Source organism: Mirounga angustirostris, unplaced genomic scaffold (genome assembly GCF_029215605.1).
Source record: "Mirounga angustirostris isolate CCGP_5_RB_7025 unplaced genomic scaffold, mMirAng1.0.hap1 SCAF_3, whole genome shotgun sequence".
Taxonomy (NCBI): Eukaryota; Metazoa; Chordata; class Mammalia; order Carnivora; family Phocidae; genus Mirounga; species Mirounga angustirostris.
Window position 1 is genome coordinate 137,801,671 of NW_026991711.1, and position 24,071 is coordinate 137,825,741.

The window sequence follows — 24,071 nt, forward strand, 5'->3', positions numbered from 1 at the left end:
TCATTCTTGAGGTATAGATTTCAAGAGGATTTGAACATTACTAAAAAGAAGAAGGCAACAATCCTATATGATCCCTGTAAATCAGTTTGAATGGATTTTACCATGTTCAAGGAAGTATGGTGGGGGTGAGGTGTGGAGTCCACAAATTTGATTTTAACAAAAAGGCTACTGAATAAGGAATGTCAGAAAGGAAGCAGAAAATGATCACGCATGTGTGCATGCACACATACCCTCTTAATGAATTATGTGGCATACTTGGCAGAATGCAAAAAGATAGAGCATCTATGAAACAGGAGCATGAGGCCATAAAGAGAGAAGAGTAATGTCAGAAAAAAATGGATGAAATGTTAAGAGAGTTGACAAACTAAGAAAAATTTATAAGGAAACCAAAATCTAAGTAGAAAGTAGGAAATAAAAGTAGGAAAATAAAAATCCAAATTGAAAATTCAACTGATACAAGCAGAAGACAATCAGTGGTTTGAATGTCAAACTTGAGAAAGGGTTATACTAAAGTATCAAACATACTCAGTGTAAACTACGTAAGTATATAGCTTGATGAAGTATCACAGAATGAACACACACCTATAACTACTCTGATCAATATACACAATACTATTAGCAATGCAGTCACAATGTTTCATTCTTCTCCAGAGATATTCACTATCCTGGCTTTTTTGAATCACAAATTAGCCTGTTACTGAAATTTATAGAAATAGAATCATACATTATGCATTATCTTGTGTCTAGCTTCTTTTGTTCAACATAGTGGAATTCATCCATGTTGTTAGAAATAGCAGTAGTACTTATCTTCTTTGCCATGTAATATTTCCCTGTATGAATATTTCACAGTGTATTTATCCATTCCACTGTTGGACACTTAGGATTGTTTATACTTTAAAAGCTATTATGAATAAAGCTGCCATAAACATTCTTGTACATGTATTTTGGTAAATTTGTACATGCATTGCTCTATCATAGGTCAAACATTTACCCAAATTTAGTATATATTGCTAATCAGTTTCTTTCCAACATTTGGTATTGTCAGTGTTCTTAATTTAAGGTGTGGTATCATTCTGTAGTCTGAATTTGCATTTCCCTAATGATTAATGGAGGATTTCCTCTTGCATGAAGTACATGTTCAAATCTTTTGCCCACTTTTCTATTGGGCTGTCTTTTCCTTATTTATTTGTAGCTCTCTGCATATTCTATAGACAAGTTCTTTGTTATATGCTGCAAATATCTTCTTTCACTCTGTAGCTTTTCCCTCTCTTGTTTAACGGAAGTCTTAATGTGAATATAGTACAATTTTAAAACCTTTCCCTTAGGGGGACCTGGGTAGCACAGTCGGTTGAGTGTCCGACTCTTGGTTTTGGCTCAGGGGGTGATCAAGCTCCACATCAGGCGCCACGCTCAAGGGGGAGTCTGCCTGAGACTCTCTCTCTCCCTCTTCCTCTGCCCCTCCCCACCACATGCACACGCGAGAGTGTTCTCCCTCTCTCTAAAATAAATAAATCCTTAAAAAAATAAAATCTTTTCCTTTATGATTACTGCTTTTTGTATCTTGTTTAAAAAATATTTGTCTATTACAGGGTGATGAAAATATTTTATGCTATATAATAGATATTTTATTCCGTAAGAGTTTCATTTTCACTTTTTACTCTATGTAGACTTTACCTTTTTTGTACAGTGTGAGGTGGGCGAGGATTTATTTTCTCTCCCCTGGGATATATAACTGACCCAACACCATTTCTTAAGAAAATCATTCATTTCTGTTACTCTGCAGTACCATCTTCACCACAAATCAAATTTGTATCTGTATAACCATTCTGTTCCATGATCAATTTGTCTATCCTTGACTGTCTTAATCACTGCAGCTTTAGAATAATCTTGATATAAGGTTCATGTGTACCACATCCTCTAACTCTATTTTTCTTTGAGACCATCTTAACTCTTCTTGGACCTTTGCATTTCCATGTAAGATGTGTGTCTTATAAGCAGCACAGAGGTAGGCTTTTGAAATCCAATTTGACATTTTTTGTCTTATTTAATTTTTAAAAAATTTATTGAGGTAAAATTCACATAAATTCACATAAACATAAAATCAATTATTCTTAAGTAGTTTAGTACTAAAAACTTGGTATATTCACAATGTTATGGACCTCTCACCTCTATCTACTTCCAAAACATTTCTATCACACCAAAATAAAATCTCATATTCACTGAGCAGTTTCTTCCCATTCTCCCCTTCCCCTAGTCCCTGGTAACCACCAATCTGCAGTTCTGTCTCTATGAAATTTACTTATTCAGGAGATTTCACACAAATGGAATCATACAATATATGACCTTTGTGTCTGAGTTCTTTCACTTAGCTTAATGTCTTCAAGGTTGATCCACATCTAGCATCAGTAGTCATTTACTTTTTGTTTTGTTTTTTTTTTTCTTTTAAAAAATTCCAATATAGTTAACATACAGTTGTAGATTAGTTTCAGGTGTACAATATAGTAACTCAACAATTCCATACATCACCCAGTGCTCATGACCGACGGGTGCCCTCCTTAATCCTCATCACCTATTTCTCCCAACACCCCACCCATCTCCCCTCTGATAACCATTAGTTTGTTCTCTATAGTTAAGAGTCTGTTTCTTGGCTTGTCTCTCTCTAGTACTCATTTACTTTTTATGGTTAAATAACATTCCACTATATGTATATACCACAATTTATTTATCCACTCATTCCTGATGGACATTTGGGCTGTTTTCCACATTCTGGCTATTGTGAATAACACTGCTGTGAATATGCATGTACATATATTTGTTTGAGTACCTGTTTTAAATTCTTTTGGAAATATCAATCCAAGAATTTAACTGCTGGGTCATACGGTAATTCTATGTTTAATGAAATTTAACTATTTGAGGAGCCAAAAACTCTTTAACTGGAGTATTATTACTCTACTTGTTCACTCTATTATTGCCTTCTCCCACTGATTGTGCTATTATTGTCATATATTTTCACTGTATCTATCTCTATACATTAAATCATAAAACATTTTATTTGTTTTTTTATTTTGAAATAATTTTAAGCTTAAGAAAAGCTACAAGAAAATAGAGAAATGTCTGTACATCCAGATTCATTAATGTAACATTTTACCACATTTGTTTTATCCTTTCTCTATCTCTACACATACAAGGAAATATAGGCATATTATTATATCCATATATCTACATATTGCCAGAATTCAGTGACAGACTAAATATGTTAAATGATGGGAAGAGACTGTCGAAGATGACTAGGTTTCTGGTTTGCATAATCTAATAGATAGCAGTACATTTCACTGAAATAAAAACCTGTGGAAGAGAATCAGATGTGAAGGAGGGGACCCTTGAGTTTGATTTTAGATGTGCCAACTCTGAGATATCTTTGAGAAATCCGTAAGATGTCAAAGTCAGGAATGAAATATATTAGTCTGGAGCTCCAAGTACAGAGAAGGGCTAGAGATACAAATCTGGAAGTTATTTGTATTTAAACAGTAATTGTAACAATGGATATGGATGATACCACATAGAAAGAAAACTGAGAGGAGAGAGCCTTAGATTCAATTTTAAGTAATGCCAATATTTAATAACAAAGATATTAAGAGGATGAGCCTGCAAAAGAAACAGAAGTTGCTAGAGAAGGAGGCCTACTGAAAAATCACTATGACTGAAAATGTCCATTAGATTTAAAAATGCGAAAGTCACTGATGACCCTGGTGAAACCTGTTTGAGTGTGATGGGCAGGTAAACCAGATAGATTAGACTGAGTTATTATGAGGTAGAAAAAAGAACTCTTTCAAGAGGTTTTTAAGAAGGAGGGTAGTGAAAATATGGTAAATGAAGGATAAGGCGTGTGGTATTAAGGAAGAAGTCCCCCCCACCACCAAGATTAAAAAGGCCATCTTTAAATAGTTAATGAAAACAATCTGGCTTGAGAGGGGCAAGTTGTATATACAAGAAAGAAGGGATTATTGGTGATCAAAACACAACTTTGTGAATACACTAAAACCACTTAATATTAAGGGTAAACTTTATGATATGTGAATTTACCTCAATGAAATAATTTAAAGGCACTGAAGGGGAAAAAAAGAAAGGATGACTAATAGTGTAGGTTTCCAAAAAGTCAGGACATGATAGGATCCAGACAACTGGAATAACTAGCCACAGATAAGAGGAATGAAAACCAAGTGAATTCCTGTCTGGTAGCTTTTATTTTGATCTCTGAAATTGGAGGCAAGGTCATCTGCTGAAGGTAGGGATGGATGAAACAGGAAGTGGGCATAAATAAGAGGTCTGAGAACAGGGAAGCAGTTGCAGCAGAGAGCAGGAGGGCAAATAAGAAACTGATACGGGTGAGGGCCCACTTGAGGCCAGTAACAAGGAGTTTATGGGGATACCAAGATGTCCTGTTTTAAATTTCTCCATCTGTGTTTTCTTGACTAGAAGCAAGGAGAAAGTGGACAGGTGGGCAGAGCCAGGAAAGTATGCCTATAACATATGTACCACAGCATCAGTTCATTTAGGAGTTCATTCCCTTCAGGGTATATATAAAATTGATGACGGCCTCAATGAGTCTAATCCTCCTGACCTTTGCCCCAAACACAATACATTCTTTCATTTTTGTTTCGTGTTACTCTGCAAGTCTCAAAACAGTTTCGCACTTCCTAACTGCTGTCCTCAAATAAATAACAGTGAGCACTGAGGGCCTATAACGTGCCAAGTCTTACCATTTTACGCAATATACCAAACACACTATTCAACATGGCTTTACTCTCATTTCAGTTCTCTCCTCAAGGAATGTGGCTCAGTCCACAGGTTCTGCAGAGGAAACAGTCCTACCCAAACAGTCTCCTGGCCGGAATTGCTGGGTACTTGACCTATGAAGTGGTCTTAGGCAAAAAAAACTCTGTCAAAATGGGAATAAACTGAGGCAATCAGATACTTGCTCTCAGGAATCAGAATAAGGAAATACTGAGATAAGACAATTGGAGACTTAAGCTGCAAAGATACACTGAACGAACATAAGACAGAGTAAACTATATGATGTGATAAATAGGTTAATTAGAAGGAGAAATTATGAAGAAGCAGAAATCAGGAATAAAAACAACATATAAAACGGCAGATGAACTCTAGTGGTATCAGAGAAAAAAGGAGAATTCTAGTGAAGCAGAAATGAAGACCATCTGAGTTACATAAATGGCAGGGCACCACACAGAGAAGGTGCAGACTTCTGAATTCCTGGGTGCTGCCCTGGGCTGATTTACAATTATACTCCAAAAGGCCTGGCTATACTACATGTCCTGATTTGATAAACATTTTTGGATTTCCATTTCCCTTATTGCCTTGTATTTTAAAAATAAAAACCCATTTCTTGAAATAGCCTAAGTTGAATCTTTGGTCCTTATGACTAAACATTAAAAAAATACCCATAAAACTTCTGAGATTAAATCACTCAGAAGATTTTCATCTTTAGCAGATCTTACCTGTATGTTCACATATTACCAAGTAAGTAAAAAAATTTTCCCTAAAACCTTAAAAGAAAAACAATGATTTGCTTAAAATAATGACTATAAACTGAGAAAGTAAAATACCTTACAAAGTGTTAAGATGATCATTAAATTGGTCAGTTACATTTATACCCTCATTCTTGTCATCCCAGTTCAAGAAAAAGGAGACACTTTGCCTCAATCCTTCCCACTGCTGTCTAAGAGCATCATTGTCAAAAATACCTCATTTATGCTTAGAATACTTACTATGATAGTCATTTCTCCTAAACCCATAAAAGTCTTACCTAGCATAGTTTGACTCTCACATTGGTATTGCCACATTAAATTAAGCAACTTGTCATTCTAATTTTGAAAATCTTATAACCTCTTTTCTAGTTTTGGGGTATGTGTATTATGTAGACTCAAATAATGAACTACGATAATTTCTAATCCATTCCTGGTTCATGCATTTCTAAATGGGTTGTTACATTTAATATTTTTTTAACTTTGGGGTTCATTTCCATAAATTTATTTTATAAAAGCAATAAAATTAAAAAAGAAAATCATTTAAGGAGGAAGCACTCATAACTATCTCTCTAATCCACCACTATCAGTTAGTATTTCCTTCTGGACTATTTTCAATGGAGATCTCTTCAAAAATGTTATAACCACAATGTACTTGTACAATAATGCTCATAATAGTATTACTCACAATAGCCAAAATGTAGAAACAATCCAAATGCCCACAGAATGTGGTACATAAATATAATATTATTCAACCTTAAAAAGGAGTGAAATTCCAATCCATGCCACAAAATGGATGAACCTTGAAAACACTATGCTAAATGAAATAAGCCAGATACAGAAGGACAAAAATTATGATTCCACTTATATGAGGGACCTAGAATAGGCAATTCATAGAGAAAGAAGAAGAGAGGTTGCCAAGGGCTGGGAGGGGGAGGAGGAGATTCAGTTTGGGATGATGAAAAAATTCTGAAAATGGACAGTGGTAAAAGTTGTATAACATTGTGAATGTACTTAATGCCACTAAATTGTACACTTAAAATGGTTAAAGTTGTAAATTTTATGTTATATACAGTTCATCATAATCAAAACATTTTTTAAAGTGTAGGAAACTTCTGCTGTAGGCTGTGTCTGAAAAGATGACTAGGAAACAAGAATGGAGGGGCAGCAGAAGAGGAGAGTTCTAGTAAATGAGCTCATGCGAAACCAAAATGTTTACTAGTTCACTGTCAGGCAAGCTGAGAAAGTGTTAAGTCAGGCAAGGCTGAATCACAAAGAAATCTGTGAGCCACGAACTTTATGTTGGCAGTATCTTCACAGGAAGATGGTGAGATATTTTAATCAAGGGAACAACATAGTTAGATCTGTACTTTGTTATTTGTGGAAAACAAGGGCAAGAAGGGCAAAGAAGTCAGTTAAGCTGCAAAAATAAGTGAAGCATAATGAAGCCTAAACTGAAAAAGTCATGAAAATAAGGAGGAAGAGATATAGGGAATATTCAGGAGATAAAATCAATAGGATGGGATATAATGGGAGAAAGAAGAGTCAGATATTGGGTTTCACTTCAAACAATTCGGTTCCATTAACTGAGGTAGAGACTATGAAAACAGAGACAATGGGGAGAAAGATGAATGAATGTAGTTCAGCTTCACCACGTACTTGTAATATCTTTTTCTTTCAGAAAACAATCTTTTAAGTCATATAAGAATAGTTCTCAAGGGATATATAAACTCTAATGAGGAAAAAAGTGTAAATGAGAAGACAGAAGTGAGAGCATTATGTTTTACAGTGTACCCTTTTGAATCTTTTGATTTTAGTGAAAAATATACCTATTACATATGTAAGTATCTTTAAGATAATGAGAAGATATCTGCTAACAGCTATATCTTTTGGAGGACATTAATTATTTAACTCAGAGATACTGACAGGAAAAAAAAAGACTCAACTACAATTTCTGGTTGCCTTCTTTGGTTGTCTAATTAACTGTTAGTTCTATGAATACTTTTTAAGTGTGACAATTTCCAAATAATTGATCAATACAAAATAAATCATTCCTTAAAGACTTCTACTTACATTTTCCAAATTTTGTCTTTCCAAATGAAATGTATACACACTTAAAATAGATTTAAAAATCAACCTTGGCGGCACCTGGGTGGCTCAGTAGGTCCAACTTATGATTTTGGCTCAGGTCATGATCTCAGGGTCATGAGGGTGAGCCCCGCATCAGGGCAGTCTGCTTGAGATTACCTCTGCCCCTCCACCTGCTCGCATGTGTGAATGTGTGCACACACCTGTGCACAAACTCCCTCTCTCTCTCAAATTAAGAAATAAATAAAATCTTAAAAAAAAAAAAACCCTGATCTTAATGCCCTAGTGTTAATGTTATATCATAAACCATCCTCCAGAAAGATACATTGAAGTCCTAACCCCTGGGGCTCAGAGTGTGACCTTAATTGAGAATTAGTTAAGATGAAACCATACTGGAATAGGGCGGGCCCTCAGCCCAATTATGACCGGTGTCTTTATAAGAAGAAGGAAATCTGGACAGAAACACAGAGAGAGGATGACTACGTGAAGATGGGAGGCAGAGGCTGGAGCTATACAGCCACAGGCCAAGGAATGTCTAGGGCTACCAGAAGCTGAAAAGCCAAGAAAGGATTCTCCTCAGGAGGGTTCAAAGGAAGCATGGCCCTGCCAACACCTTCATGTCAGACTTCTAGTCTCTAGACTTTGAAAGAACACATTTCTATTTAATCCAGTTTGTAGGATTTGTTATGGCAGCCTTAGGAAACTAACTCACTTGGCTAGTTAATACCAATAGGAAATGTTTATCACACACCTGCCTTCTTTAGTGCCTCGGTTTTACCACAGACAGCAAGACCCACTATAAAAGATGACTTTATGTCAGAATATATCCACCTTACACTTAGGAGAGATTCTGTTTTAGCATTAAAAAGTTCTAAGTTTTTCCTGCTTATTTACATAAAAATACAAATGACATTCAAATCTAGAAAATGGAAACTTCCTAAGAAGGGAGGCTTGAAATGTTGCATTTTTGGAAAGATTATCTAAAAAATAGACACATTTGAGTGAATATTAAGGAATATTCAGGTAACTAGTAAACAAAATGATCTACCTAATTTTTTTTTATAACTTTCAAGTAGTTATCTCTTTTACAGCCTAGGATCTATGTCCAATCAAAGTCCCACCAATCATTTTATACCTTTGGACCATTTGTTAGAGAATGTAAGGAAACATTTTTTTTTACAACTCCCCTATAAGAAATAGTTAATATAATCCCATAGGTACTGTCTTGGGAAAACTAGAGATAAATCAGAAGCAAGGAAAAATATAAAGCATCACCAAATTAAACTTGTGATCCCCAAAAATAACCAAAAATAAATACAATGATTAGGACAAAAAATTTAAAGCACATTGGGTGAAGGAATGTACAGCAGAGACTGTTGGCTGTCCATATCCCCTTTGCCCTCACAGGTCCAGTACATGCTAATGGCTTCTTGCTGTAAGGATCTATAACTCTGCCTAAGTGCCATGCTTAGAGCACACAGACATCAGGTGCCAGGGAGTTAACAACCCTAGGAGCAGCCCAAAACCAATGACTGAGGGAAATTAGTTGATAATCACCCCAGCCTCCTCATCATTCCAACAGAAAAACTATAAGACATTTTCTACACTGTTTTTCAGAGGTCCCTAACAGGACTGAGCCCCAGCTGTTCAAGTTTCTACCTGCTTGTTTACATATTAAACAATATGTAACAAAATTAAACTCAGTTTCCTTCTCTTCCTGGTCTTAATTCCTCATTCCCTGAAGTGCCTCCTAAAATAGCTCCCAAAGAAACCACCTACACTCCAATCCTTGCCCCAGGGTCTACTTCTGAGGAAACCCAATCTAAGACTTTAACCTAAGTTTAGATGAAAAGGCAAAGGGTCTCATATTTGACTCAAAATGGCTTTGCAACTCCAAATGGAACAGTCTTAAGAAAACTCATAAGGAGCTTTTTCTTAACCTTTGCTTATAAATTACATTGTCCACGTAATTTTTCAGGTAAGTGAAGATGGAACTGATCCTAAAGCCTATAACTTCTCATATGTCAATCTCTTCCAGCTTCATTCACATCTCCCATCATATTCCTTTTCCAAGTTCAGACAGAAACTTCAAAACTCTTTCTCCAGTACAAAGCTAAAATTATAGTTTGATGAATACAGATCAGAAACAGCTAAGGACAATGCATATGCATTTAACTCTTTGGAAGGCCACCTAAAAGAAATAATTTCCTTAGACCTTTTTTCTAAATTAAAAAAAAAATTAATAATACACTGTTATGAAAAAAAGTCAAGTAACAGAGAGGTGTAGTGTGTAAATACTCAAAGTATTCACCCTAATCATCCACTTCCCTTTCCAAATACTTAATTCTTAAAACTTTTTAAACTTTCCAGATGTTTACTATTAACATGATTGAGGGTGTTTCCATACTTGTTTTACTACAAATATGGGTGTGACTTGCTTTTTTTTTTTTAAGGCAAAAAGTAAAATGTAAAAACAAACCAACTATTTACAAAATTAATCTACCTTCAAACATCATTCCCTGGTTAAGTTGGTTTCTATCCTCACCATTGTCATACTGTTATATCATGATATCAGGGAAATTGTTGGTAAAATTTTAGGAGAAGACCTCCATTTTCTTTTTTTTTTTTTAATTTCTTTTTAAATTTTTATTTATTTATTCTTTAGAGGGCGGGAGGGTCAGAGGAAGAAGGAGAGAGAGAATCTTAAGCAGGTTCCACCTCACAATCCTGAGATCATGACCTGAGCTGAAATCAAGAGTTGGATCCTTAACTGACTGAGCCACCCAGGTGCCCCGAGATCCCCATTTTCTTTTCTTTTGCATTTTTAAAATATTTTATTTTATTTAAGTTCAATTAACATACAGTGTATTATTAGTTTCAAAGGTAGAATTCAGTGATTCATCAGTTGTATATAACACCACTGCTCATTAGATCACGTGCCCTCCTTAATGCCTATCACCCAATTACCCCATCCTCTGACCCCTCTCCCCTCCAGCAACTCCTCAGTTTGTTTCCTATGGTTAAGAGTCTCTTATGTTTTGTCTCCCTCTCTGATTTCATGTTGTTTTGTTTTTCCCTCCCTTCCTCTATGCTCTTCTGTTTTGTTTCTTAAATTCCACATATGAGTGAAATCATATAATTGTCTTTCTCTGATTGACTTATTTTGCTTAGCATAATACCCTCTAGTTCCACCCACATCGTTGCAAATGGCAAGATTTCGTTCTTTTTGATGGCTGAGTAATATTCCATTGTACATATATAGCACATCTTCCTTATCCATTTATCTGTCAATGGACATCTGGGCTCCTTCCACAGTTTGGTTATTGTGGACATTGCTGCTATAAACATTGGGGTGCAGGTGCACCTTTGGATCACTACATTTGTATCTCTGCCAAGACCCCCATTTTCAATAATAATGAACTAAGCAATTCAGAGTTAACTTCTCTAATGACAACTGTAAAACAGGTCTAAATGGAGGAAATACCATATAATACCAAGGACCTAATAAGATAATGAGGCAGAACCACAACAAGAAGAGGGTTGGAGGTGGGGATGCCTAAGCCACTCTACCCTTGGGGGAAGAAGGGTTGCCCGCTGTATAGCAGTGAACCTCAAACTTTAGCAAGCATAAGAACCACTAAGAGAGCTTGTCAAAACATATCCTCAGACATTCTGATTTAGAAGATCTGTAGCTTCCATTTCTAACAAGCTCCGAGGTGATGGTAATATTGTTAGTCTGAGGACCACATTTTAATTGTCCCTGATCTAGACTAGACACAGGGACAGCATGGGATGAGGAAAGTATAGGAATGATTTGGTGAACACACATAAGGCCAGACTCTGTATATCAACCCCTCATTCTATCTTCCCCTTCTCACCTTCACCACTCAAAAGTGTTGACCATCCCACTGTTGCTTTTGGCTACTATTACCTGGGGTCATCTGCCAATCCTCAGGAAAGAGGTAAGATGCCACAGCTCTTTGATATATGATAGAGGAGGCACTTCAATAGGAGTAGGGAAAGACAGTCTTTTAAAAATATGGTGCTGTAATAACACGTTTTCCATATGGGGTAAAAAAATCAAATCAATACCTGCCTTATACTACTTACAAAAAATAAATTCCAGGTAGTTAATGACCTAAATGTGAACAGTAAAATAATATGACTTTTAGAACATAAAAGATCATCTTGATGACCTTAAGGTAGGAAAGATTTCTTAAACAAGACACAAAAAGCACTATACTTAAAAATTAAGACTTAATTAAATTAAATCTTCATCAAAAGATACCATAAAAAGAGCAAAAACAAAAGCCACAGAATGGGAGAAGATACTTGCAATCCATTTAAAACAAATGATTAGTATCCAGAATATATATGTAACTTTAACAAAGTAATGAGAACAAGACACTGATCCAACAGAAAATGGGCAAAATTAGAACTGGCACTTCACAAAAGAGGAAATCCAAGAGTCAACAAATACTAAAAAAAAAAGATCTCCAATCTTAAATAGAGAACTGCAAATTAGAACCATGACCATACTATCACACAGGTATCGAATTGCAAAAATGAAAAAAAAAATCTGGCAATACCAAGTGTTGACAACAGGATAAACTCTCATACACTAAGAAAACAGTGTTATCTAGGAAAGTTGAAGGAATATATACACTCCTACTTCTAGATACATGCCTTAAACTACCCTTATGTGCACCAGGATGTAAAAAAATGTTCACAACTGCATTGCTCATAATTATCAAAAACTTGGGGGGCAAAATTCAAATGCCCAGTGACAGTAAAAAGTATTTTTAAATTATAATATATTCTTCCAATAAAATACTTTAGTGTAAGGAAAACAAATGAATTAAAGGTAAATGCAACATGAATGAGTACACAATATCAAATAATGTTGAGTGAAAAATGCTCATATAAATACATACAACACGACACTATATAAAGTTTTTTTTTTTTTTTAAAGATTTTATTTATTTATTCATGAGAGACAGAGAGAGAGAGGCAGAGGGAGAAGCAGGCTCCCAAGGAGCAGAGAGCCTGATGCGGGACTCGATCCCAGGACCCTGGGATCATGACCTGAGCCGAAGGCAGACGCTTAACCATCTGAGCCACCCAGGCGCCCAACACTATATAAAGTTTTAAATCAGGAAAAAAGAATTCATACTGTTTTAGGTGGCACATACACTGGTATAAAAAAGCAAGGACATTATTATTATAAATTTCAGAACTGTGGTTAGCTGTGGGAAGATGAAGAGTGTTAAGTAAAGTGGTAAGTAATGGGGATATTTTTGGGTGCTAATAATGTTCTATTTCTTGACATGCAAGTAGGTTTTGCTAGCCTTTATTTTACAACTATTTTTTAAATACATATGAGGTCAATACAATTTTTTTGGAATTTTACAAAAAAAAAAAAAAAAAAGACAGGGGTGCCTGGCTGGCTTTCAGTAGGGCATCGATTCTTGATCTCAAGGCCATGAGTTCAAGCCCCATATTGGGCCTACAGCTTACTTAAAAAAGAAAAAAAAAAAAAAAAAAAACTTATTGGTCCTGTAGTCAGACTGATCTGGCTGAAAAAACTTGGTCTACAATTTACTAAGCATGAAATCTTTTTTGTTTTGTTTTTTGTTTGTTTTTTAATTTTATTTTATTATGTTATGTTAGTCACCATACAATACATCATTGGTTTTTGATGTGGTGATCCACGATCCATTGTTTTCGTATAACACCCAGTGCTCCATGCAGTTCATGCCCTCCTTAATACCCATCATCCGGCTAACCCATTCCCCCTCCCCCCTCCCCTCTAAAACCCTCAGTTTGTTTCTCAGAGTCCATAGTCTTTCATGGTTCGTCTCTTCCTCTGATTCCCACCCCCTTCATTTTTCCCTTCCTTCTCCTAACGTCTTCCACTAAGCATGAAATCTTGAGCAATTCATAAAGCCTCCTGAAATTTAAGCTTCTTCAGTTCTAACACGGAGATAATATATATACTTGCATGTTGTAAGTATATATATACTTACATATATAAGTATGTAAATAAGATAACATATATAAAAAGTGTCCAACAGTGCCTGGCTCAAAAAATAAGAAAAATAAGATGTCCCTGCACCAAATGATTCAGTACTGTAAAAGATCTTAATTCTCTTCAAATTGATTTACTGATTCAACCCAAATCCTATTTTTGCTAACAACTAAAAAAAAAAGGTTCTAAAAGCCATGTGTTTTACTATATTTACCAGTATCGGGTTTGCTACAAGAATCTATAGCATACACTCTCAGTGAGGGTGATATTACTTACAGAGGGGCAAAAGATTGATTCCTATGGGTGAAAAATACTTCGTTATTAAAATGGCTTGTGGCCCTCCAAAGCTCAACCCTATCCAACAAATCCTTACTCATTAGTATTTAATTTCTCTCAGTAGTGAGAAATTAAATTAATTAATTTAAATTAAATTTTAATTAATTTTTTTCCTTAGGGATGTGATAATGAAAAAAAAAAGGTTAAGGAACACTGATCTATAATTTATTCTGAAGCAGTGGAATCTAATATGAGGGAAGTAAACAATGGAATGATCACAGTTTTGGGAAACAAGAAAATTAGCTTATAATGCTTTCCATCTATCCAGAAGAGCTGAATGGGGAAAGGGAAAAATGAATGGGGAAAAGGTGTTCAGATTTTTCTGTAAACACAAGTCCAAGCGATGCTTTCAAATCATGTACAGAAATTTTAGGAATATGTTTAGAAACAAGAAGAAAATACTGTTACAAGGAATTAAAAATAGCACTCAACATTCTAGTTTTCTTTGAGAGGAAAAGCCAGGAAATGGTAGCCCAAGAATTTAAGAAGAACCTGATGTCCCTTTCTCCCATTTCAGTAAAAAGAAACATTGATGAAAGACATGTATATGATCTCACTGATAATGAGGAATTCTTAATCTCAGGAAACAAACTGAGGGTTGCTGGAGTGGTGGGGGGTGGGAGGGATGGGGTGGCTGGGTGATAGACATTGGGGAGGGTATGTGCTATGGTTAGCACTGTGAATTGTGTTAAGACTGATGAATCACAGACCTGTACCTCTGAAACAAATAATACATTATATGTTAAAAAAAAAAAAAGAGAGAGAGAGAAGATAGTAGGAAGGGAAAAATGAAGGGTGGTGGAATCCGAGGGGGAGACGAACCATGAGAGACTATGGACTCTGAGAAACAAACTGAGGGCTCTAGAGGGGAGGGGGTGAGGGGAGGGGTTAGCCTGGTGATGGGTATTAAAGAGGGCATGTATTGAATGGAGCACTGGGTGTTATATGCAAACAATGAATCATGGAACACTACATCAAAAACTAATGATGTAATGTATGGTGATTAACATAACATAATAAAATAAAATTTTTTTTAAAAAGCAACATTGATAACTTTATTTTTAGGATAGTAATGCTTCTGAAAGACATAGGGTGTCAGTAAGTTTCAATAAACTAAGGGATGACTGCTTAAGAATTTATTCTAATCAGTAACCATGCTGTTTGGGGCAGATGAATTGCTTTCAATCCCAACATCTTTCTCACAACCTTTTTTCCTTTTTAAAAAGGAATATTTTTCTTTTTCTTTTTTTTTTTTAAGATTTTATTTATTTATATGACAGAGAGAGACAGCAAGAACAGCAACACAAGCAGGGGGAGTGGGAGGGGGAGAAGCAGGCTTCCCGCTGAGCAGGGAGCCCGATGTGGGACTCGATCCCAGGACCCTGGGATCATTACCTGAGCCGAAGGCAGACGCTTAACGACTGAGCCACCCAGGCGCCCCAGGAATATTTTTCATACCCATACTTTTAATCCCCTTCTCTGTCCTAAATCTTACATAATTCACTCAGAAAAATCTCTCTCCTTTCTCTATTCTCTATGAATAGGAAATAACTGAAATAGCCATGATGTTAAAAGAAGTAAGATGATTGGGCTTGTTCCAGACTACTAAGGAAATCAGTGGCCCAACACACGCCTCCCTGTTTAAGATCAGGCACTGCCAACCATAATTTACTGAGAGTGTGCTCAAGTTTTAGAGGTTGATTCTGCAATTGATTTCTTCCTTAAGAGTGTAGAACTCTTGGGGCGCCTGGGTGGCTCAGTCAGTTAGGCGTCTGACTCTTGGTTTCAGCTCTGGTCATGATCTTGGGGCTGTGAGATCAAGGCCCTCAGTGGGCTTGGCGCTGAGCTCGGAGTCTGCTTGAGATTCTCTCCTTCTCCCTCTGCCTCTCCGCTGGCTCTCTCTCAAATAAGTAAATAAAATCTTTAACCAAAAAAAAAAAAAAAAAAAAAGTGGAGCACTCCCTAATCGACTGAGTTTTCCAAACTTATTACAAATAAATAAAAAAGGAAAAAGATATACAGTTTCCAGAAGTAAGAAAATTAAAAATAAACACATCTATTAAAAATACATGAAAAATTAAAAAGATAGAAAATCTTTCCCATGACAAAAAAAAAAAAACATAAAAAGCAAATACAGTTTAGGGAAGATATTAGTAAGTGCGAAATATATAATTTTTTTTAAAAGATTTTAAATAATCTCTACACCCAACATGGGGCTCAAACCCACAACCCCAAGATCAAGAGTCATACTCTCCACCCACCGAGCCAGCCAGGTGCCCCAAGAAAATACATAATTAAGGCCATTGTTTTTTAATGTAAAAGACCATTTGATCATACTTAAACTAAAAGCTTCAAAACTGATTTTGAAACATTTATTATATTTTACTAATAATTACTCACTACAATATGATAAAAAACACATCTGAATATTAAAGACAATGACACGTGTTTTCACTCCATAAAGATTAAAATTATCTTCCTAATAGTACATTCATTCAGCCAACCTCTATGGAAGACCAATTCCTTGTATAAATCACTTCTTCAAATCCACAAAACTCATATTCAGTTGTTGCTCTAAATCCGTAAGTTTTTCATCATAAAACTACACTTCTCTAACATTAAAACTTGAGAATATACATAGAAACCATATGAACACTCAATATTACTGCTAAATATGCCTTGCTAAAAACACTTTAGCCTGTCATAATGACCCTTTCTTTGTTGCCAAAAGAAAATGAAGTTTCTCCATGATTTTTTAACAGAACTTATCCTTGGATTCTAAAATTCCACAACAATATTAGGTATTTTATTTTATTGGATGCATTATTTTAAAAATTTTAATAAAAAAATGAACTCAAGTATCAAAGAAGCTGTAAATTTTTACTTACATATTCAGGTTTTAATTTTTTATCTCCTCCTCTCACAGCCACTTTTTCTAGTTTATCTATAATGGGCCCAATCATTTCCTCATCCTTAAGCTGAAGTTCTTCGTGTATTATTTCTATATCTCGAATAGGATCTACACTTCCTTCAACATGCGTGATATCATCATCTTCAAAAGCACCTAAAATGAATTAAAGAGAAGCAATCCAATAAACAATACAGAAAGCCATTATTAAAGATTCCTAGAAGATTAACAACTTATTCAAATTATTCTGAATTCTTACAAGTAGGACATAGTATATATATATTTTTGTCCTATTTAGTAATATTTAGGGCACTAGCAACAAAACAGTAATTCAAGAGCCTCAACATTTCAAAACCTGATTGAAATAAATAAAATTATGATCTTTACAGAAAGAAAATTATGCTCCAGAACTACTGCTATTTTCAGGTTTGGTACATTAAAAGATACTGAATTCCAGGCATGAGAGACTGAAGTTCTAAACTGCACTATTAGGGTTTCCAAGGGAAACCGGATTTGGGGTGGGGGGGTGGGTGAAATCATCTGGCAGACCTCTTCCCTGCTTCAATCTACTTTATCACTGTGGTTCTGACGGTGATTAGATAATGAACCACTCAGACACACAATTTACACAGCAGCTAATTTCATCGGCCTGATTTGAGGGTATGGTTTTTAGGGGGCTATCAAAGAAGCAGATGAAGGTGCATTTGTCATATATGAGTGACAACCATTCACACTATCTGAACAAAATGGTGCTGGCCCTTATTAGAAACACATGCTATTATCACATATTTAAAGTGCAGTTGAAGCCATAATTTCAAATTGCCAACTAGAAACATAAGGGTAAAACAACCAGATATTACTGAAGCATGTGTACTGACTTTATGCCCTTTTGAAGACATAATGTGGCAACATAATTCAACTGGGACTTACTCAAATTACCAGATAAAGAACAGTATCACAAAAATGAACAAATACTGAGAAATATTATAAACAGAAAGCAGTGATATACCCACAAAACAAAAAACACATTTATAAATAAATTAATTTAAATTACCAACTAGATTATATACCCAAAATGAGATGTTTTCAAACATAAAGCATTGATTATTTTAGATAAAGATATCATAGGAATCATGAGAGACAGTTTGATTGAGTTTAACAAGAGAAAAACAGTGACCATAGCTCATTCTTCCATACCAAAGACCAAGATATTGTCATTACAGGTTACAAAGAATTTTTAAATATAATTTTCTAGAATTAAAAATAATTAAGCTGTTTGTATCTCAATGTACAACTATTCAGTAATATAAATTAAAAAACGTAAGTATATTGTTGCAATTAAAATATAAGTACTTAAAATAATACTTCAGTAGTCTTGGCATTAAATTGATGCTATGTTAAATAGTGCCATACAAATTATGTGAACAAAATTAGCAAGAAATGAGGATGTATATTATATCTTACTAGTAAATACACTAGACAGACAGTGATTTAGGTACATTTTTTGAATATTTGGAAAGTATGAAAAAAGTCTTCCTGGAAGCACAAGAATATTTATCATGTTCTGAGGCATCTTACACAAATGACACAATAAAATAGGAAAACAAAAATGAAAGCTTTGTGGCAGAGCAACAAAGACAGTATGGTCAGTTCAGTTATAAAAATAACTATGCTTTTTATGACACTCTAAATGAAAAATATCCTATATCGTCATCTTTCTGTAAGAACCAATGAGTTAACTATAGCGATGTCCTCAACAACAGTAAATGCATCAGCAGGTTTTAAATGACAATTTCTTAACTGCAACCCTCAATTTTAACTGAGTAGATAACAGAAACTTAGGAATTGCAATTCTTCTGAAGCAAAGAAAATAAAGCTCTCTGATCATCTGAATTAATCCAAAGAGAAAACCAGAATAAAGGGAAATACCACTTATATATCTTATAACCTTCAAATTATCCTCTAGATTACACTCTGCCTGGAGTCTGTCAAGGATTTGGCTAGAAAAGAAAGTTATGACTGGGGGCGCCTGGGTGGCTCAGTCGTTAAGTGTCTGCCTTCGGCTCAGGTCATGGTCCCAGGGTCCTGGGATGGAGCCCCGCATCAGGCTCCTTGCTCCGCAGGAAGCCTGCTTCTCCCTCTCCCACTCCCCCTGCTTGTGTTCCCTCTCTCGGTATGTCTCTCTCTGTCAAATAAATTTAAAAAATCTTTAAAAAAAAAAAAGTTATGACTGTATCGTCACTAATCCATTCCCCTACTATAAGAAAAAAACTCAAAACACAGGCCTTATACACTCTGGATTGCATTGTTGTTCTTATGCCTGAAAGTTGTTGTTGTTATTATTATTATTATATTCATTTGTATGTGAGGTGGTAACATACTATGAGAAGAACTTAAATTTTTTTGATAAAAATATTGCCAAAAATTCAGATAAAAATTAAGTGAAGGGAACATTAAAGTTACCCTTTAAAACCAAATAGCCTTGTGATTAAATGAGGCCTAAAACAGCTGTAAAATATAAGCTACAGAAATTTGGTGGTCATATGGGCAACTTCCCAATTCTTAGAAAGTTTCTAAAAAGTTAGAGATTACTTCCCAAAGATATACTCCTAGGCCAACAAACTTCACTGTATACTTATATTAGAGCATTCTTCCACATCTTATCTGTTTTCGTACAAGATTTAGTGGTTAAAAGTAAGGGTTTTGAAGTCAGACAGGCTTACTGGTAATAAAATCTTAGACAAATAATTGAATCTCTAAGAATCTTATTTTCACATCTTTAAAATCAAGACATTTCTACCTCTTAGAGAATGGGGATGATTAAATCAGATAACATATGTGAAGTGCTTAGCAGAAAGCCCCACACATAAACTCTTTCAGTAACTGGGGCATATTCTATTTTTTTAAATGATGTAAGAATTAATAATTTAGAAAAAATTTCATAGTAATACACTCAAACATTAGCTTTGAGCAATATCATTTCATGTCATTCAATTCACCTTGGAATAGGTTAAAATAAGTTTTGTGAGTTTATAGAGATTCCCCCCATAATTCGTCTTAGTTCACCAGAACATTTTTACCCTAGTCCATGGCCAAAGTTATTTATTTCAACTTCACTTAACTAAAAGAATGATTATTATACTTGTTAGAATTATTATCATCCTTTCTCTTTGGGGGAAACATTGTACTGGTAAGGAAGAGGATTTTACTCATCTTGAAGATTATACTATACCATACTGAATTGTTTGATTAGAAAGTTATTTCCATCTCAATTCTCTTCAGTCCTTCTGAATATGTCAAAGAGAAAAATCTCAGTTTGATGCTGTTGGTCTTTAATATCTAACATTTATAAATTTATCTTTTTTTTTTAAAAGATTTTATTTATTTATTTGAGAGAGAGAGAATGAGAGAGAGCGAGTACATGAGAGGGGGGAGGGTCAGAGGGAGAAGCAGACTCCCTGCCGAGCAGGGAGCCCGATGTGGGACTCGATCCAGGGACTCCAGGATCATGACCTGAGCCGAAGGCAGTCGCTTAACCAACTGAGCCACCCAGGCGCCCCTATAAATTTATCTTTTTATCAACAGAGCAGACCTCAGTCTCAGAGCTTCTAAAGGCTAAAAAATTTAATAAATACATAGTTTTCATTGTATTTATTTTTATTATCTTAAATTTTGGCAAGTGATACTAATTTTCCACTTATATTAGTGACAAAGTTTCCTGTTTAATTTAGTCAAAAAAACATAAGATCACATTTTTTTAATAAAATCAAGAAATTTCTGAAAATATTAATTATGGTCATTTTGGTGACAGGATTTAATCTGACTTTTTAAAAACTTCTTTGGTATTATTCTGTGTAAAATAAGCTAATGTGACAGCATGTACTGCAGTGGGGAGAGGTCCTGCCGCTGTGCAATACTTTAACTAGGATAGTAAGGCAGGCCTCTCTAACATGACACTGGAGCTGAGACCAGAATGGCCAGAAGGAGGCAGTAACGTAAAGATCTGAAGGATAAGCGTTCTAAGAAGGACGTATAAAATCCCTAAAATGGGAACAAACTTGAAGTGTTTCAGAAATAGAAATACGGTCAGTGTGGGTGAACCACAGCAGAGGATGGTAAACAGAGGTTAAGTTGGAGAAGTAAAGCAGTTCACATACATTTGTAAGTCATGGGAGTTTGGATTTTATTTTAGCTGTAATGGGAAGCCATTAATTGGAGACTTTTAAGTAAGTAGAGAGGAGACAGGGTAATAAGATATGATTTATGGTAAGAGGCCACTTTGGCTAATTTAAAAAGAACAGACTTTAAGAGAGGGGATAAGAATGATGGCAGAAATAGGGATCCGAAGGGGTACATGCATCCCGATGTTTATAGCAGCAATGTCCACAATAGCCAAACTGTGGAAAGAGCCAAGATGTCCATCAACAGATGAATGGATAAAGAAGATGTGGTATATATATACAATGGAATATTATGCAGCCATCAAAAGGAATGAAATCTTGCCATTTGCAACAACGTGGATGGAACTGGAGGGTATTATGCTGAGCGAAATAAGTCAATCAGAGAAAGACATGTATCATACGACCTCACTGATATGAGGAATTCTTTATCTCAGGAAACAAACTGAGGGTTGCTGGAGTGGTAGGGGGTGGGAGGGATGGGGTGGCTGGGTGATAGACATAGGGGAGGGTATGTGCTATGGTGAGCACTGTGAATTGTGCAAGACTGCTGAATCACAGATCTGTACCTCTGAAACAAATAATACATTATATGTTTAAAAAAAAAGAAGATAGCAGGAGGGGGGAGAATGATGGGGGGGCAGAAATTGGAGGGGGAGGCGAACCATGAGAGATGATGGACTCTGAGAAACAAACTGAGGGTTCTAGAGGGGAGGGGGGTGGGAGGATGGGTTAGCCTGGTGATGGGTGTTAAAGAGGGCACGTTCTGCATGGAGCACTGGGTGTTATATGCAAACCATGAATCATGGAACACTACATCAAAAACTAATGATGTGATGTATGGTGATTAACATAACATAAAAAAAAAAAAAGAATGATGGCAGAAAGACTCAGTTAGGAGGTAGTAGTAGTAGTACAGATGAGAAATGACCAAATGAGTGGTAACTTGAAATAAAATAGAGAAGATGAGAAATGCTAGGGCAGGAAATGTATTTTAGAGATGGACCATATGTAGGATGGAAGGTCATGACTGAAGCTATAAAACTGGGAGTTATCAGGTATGTTTAAAATTATGGGTCTGGATGATGTCATGTGAAAAGAGCACTCCAACACTCAGATGTCTGATGGGAAAGAGGATTTGACAAAAGAGACTGGGGGTGACAAAGTAAGATCTATCATTCAAGAAGATGGCCCACTTAGAAATCATGGTCACTTTCAAAGTTTCACATTCCAAGTAAGCTTGCATAAACACTAAAACAAACACGGACCAACTGCAAGTTGGTAAACCAACTGATATGGAATCATTGACACTATACATGTCAAGAACAAAATCTGTAACATCAAGTCACATACAAGGCTTCAGGATTCTCCAAGACAGCTCTATGCCAAGGCTTCAGGGTTCTCCGAGACAGCTCTATGCCAAGGCTTCAGGATTCTCCAAGACAGCTCTACTGCCAAAAGACAGTAGAGCAATGTCTTTAGAGTTCTAAGGAAAGAGACAGTAACTCAAGAATGTTATATCCAGCCAGGCTGTTTTTCATGGATAGAGTTTCTCAGGAATAGAGATTAATGGCAAATAGACTCTGCATTAATATACTCTAACATATAAGACTGAACAACTGCAAGAATTAAGTTAACAAAATAGAACATATGTATTATAAACTATGAAAAGTTAAGAATAGTAACACAAAAATTCGAAGACAAGGAAAAGGAGGTAAAAACATAAGTGTGCTAATTTCTTCATCTTTCCCAATATGGGATCAACAGATGGACAGATAAAGATGAAACAGGTAGTTAAAAAATAGTTTCTCCAATCTTTTAGTGTTCTCATGATCCTCTTTCTTAACTCTAGCAGGATCATGTAGGAGAACATACCTCTTGTGAAAAAATTACCTAAAGTTCAGTCATTTCTTCTGTATTACTTTGGTCCTTTTTCTTTCTTTCAAACCCAATAAAATAAAATATAGTATTCTATTTCTTTTTAAAAATTTTTTTTAAATTTATGTGAGAGAGAGAAAGAGAGCATGAGCAAGGAGGAGAGGCAGAGGGAGAAGCTGACTCCCCACCAAGCAGGGAGCTGGACTTGGGCTTGATCCCAGGACCCTGGGGTCATGACCTGAGCCGAAGGCAGCTGCTTAACCAACTGAGCCACCCAGGCACCCCTGTAGTATTCTATTTAAAATAGAACATCTAATTCTATTTAAAATAACACACTAATGATCATATTTATATAAAATTGTTTCTCTCTCAATAACACTGACCAAATGCTAATAAAATAATTCCTGGGCAGTGAGCTACTGAGCAATTTTTAAATCTTTAACAGTTCCGTCTTATTTTAAAGTTTTTATAATGAACATGCATTGTTTGCACAAGCCATTTTTAAAGTCATTTTTAAAACACAATAAACAAGTTTAACTTGCAGAAAAATTAGCACAAATTTTACTTGAAATTTTGGTTTTGCAGTGACTAGCCACAAGGAGAAAATCACTATTACCATTAAAATTATTTTATACCTATACATTTTATACATATAAAATAGGTGACTGAAAATAATACCAACTATAGTAAAGCTGCCTTATCAAAAGATTTGTTATAGGAGAAAATTAACCAGAAGCTAGGCTGAGACTGGATTCCATCCCAAAGATTTTTTTTTTAAGATATTATTTACTTATTTATTTGACAGAGAGAAAGACAGTGAGATAGGGAACACAAGCAGGGGTAGTGGGAGAGGGAGAAGCAGGCTTCCCGCGGAGCAGGGAGCCTGACACGGGGCTCGATCCCAGGACCCTGGGATCATGACCTGAGCCGAAGGCAGACGCCTAATGACTGAGCAACCCAGGAGCCCCCACCACAAAGATTTTTACCCATCAATCTTGTAATGTTTCCTTTCATAACAAAGCACCTTTCTCAAATCGTCCTGACTTTTCTCACATTTCCAACACTTCTCTTTTGCTACCCAACAGCAAAGACTTAATCTTTCCCTTCATAGG

The 24,071-nt window shown here is 35.6% G+C and overlaps 1 protein-coding gene across 1 annotated transcript in view; it reads right to left on the reverse strand.

Moving 5' to 3' along the window:
- The window catches only part of OLA1 (Obg like ATPase 1), a 187,771-nt gene that overhangs the window by 58,612 nt on the left and 105,088 nt on the right, over positions 1-24,071 (reverse strand). The window contains exon 5 of the mRNA XM_045868595.3: positions 16,884-17,059. Within this exon, the coding sequence (XP_045724551.1) occupies positions 16,884-17,059 (176 nt within the window). The remainder of the gene's footprint in view (positions 1-16,883; positions 17,060-24,071) is intronic.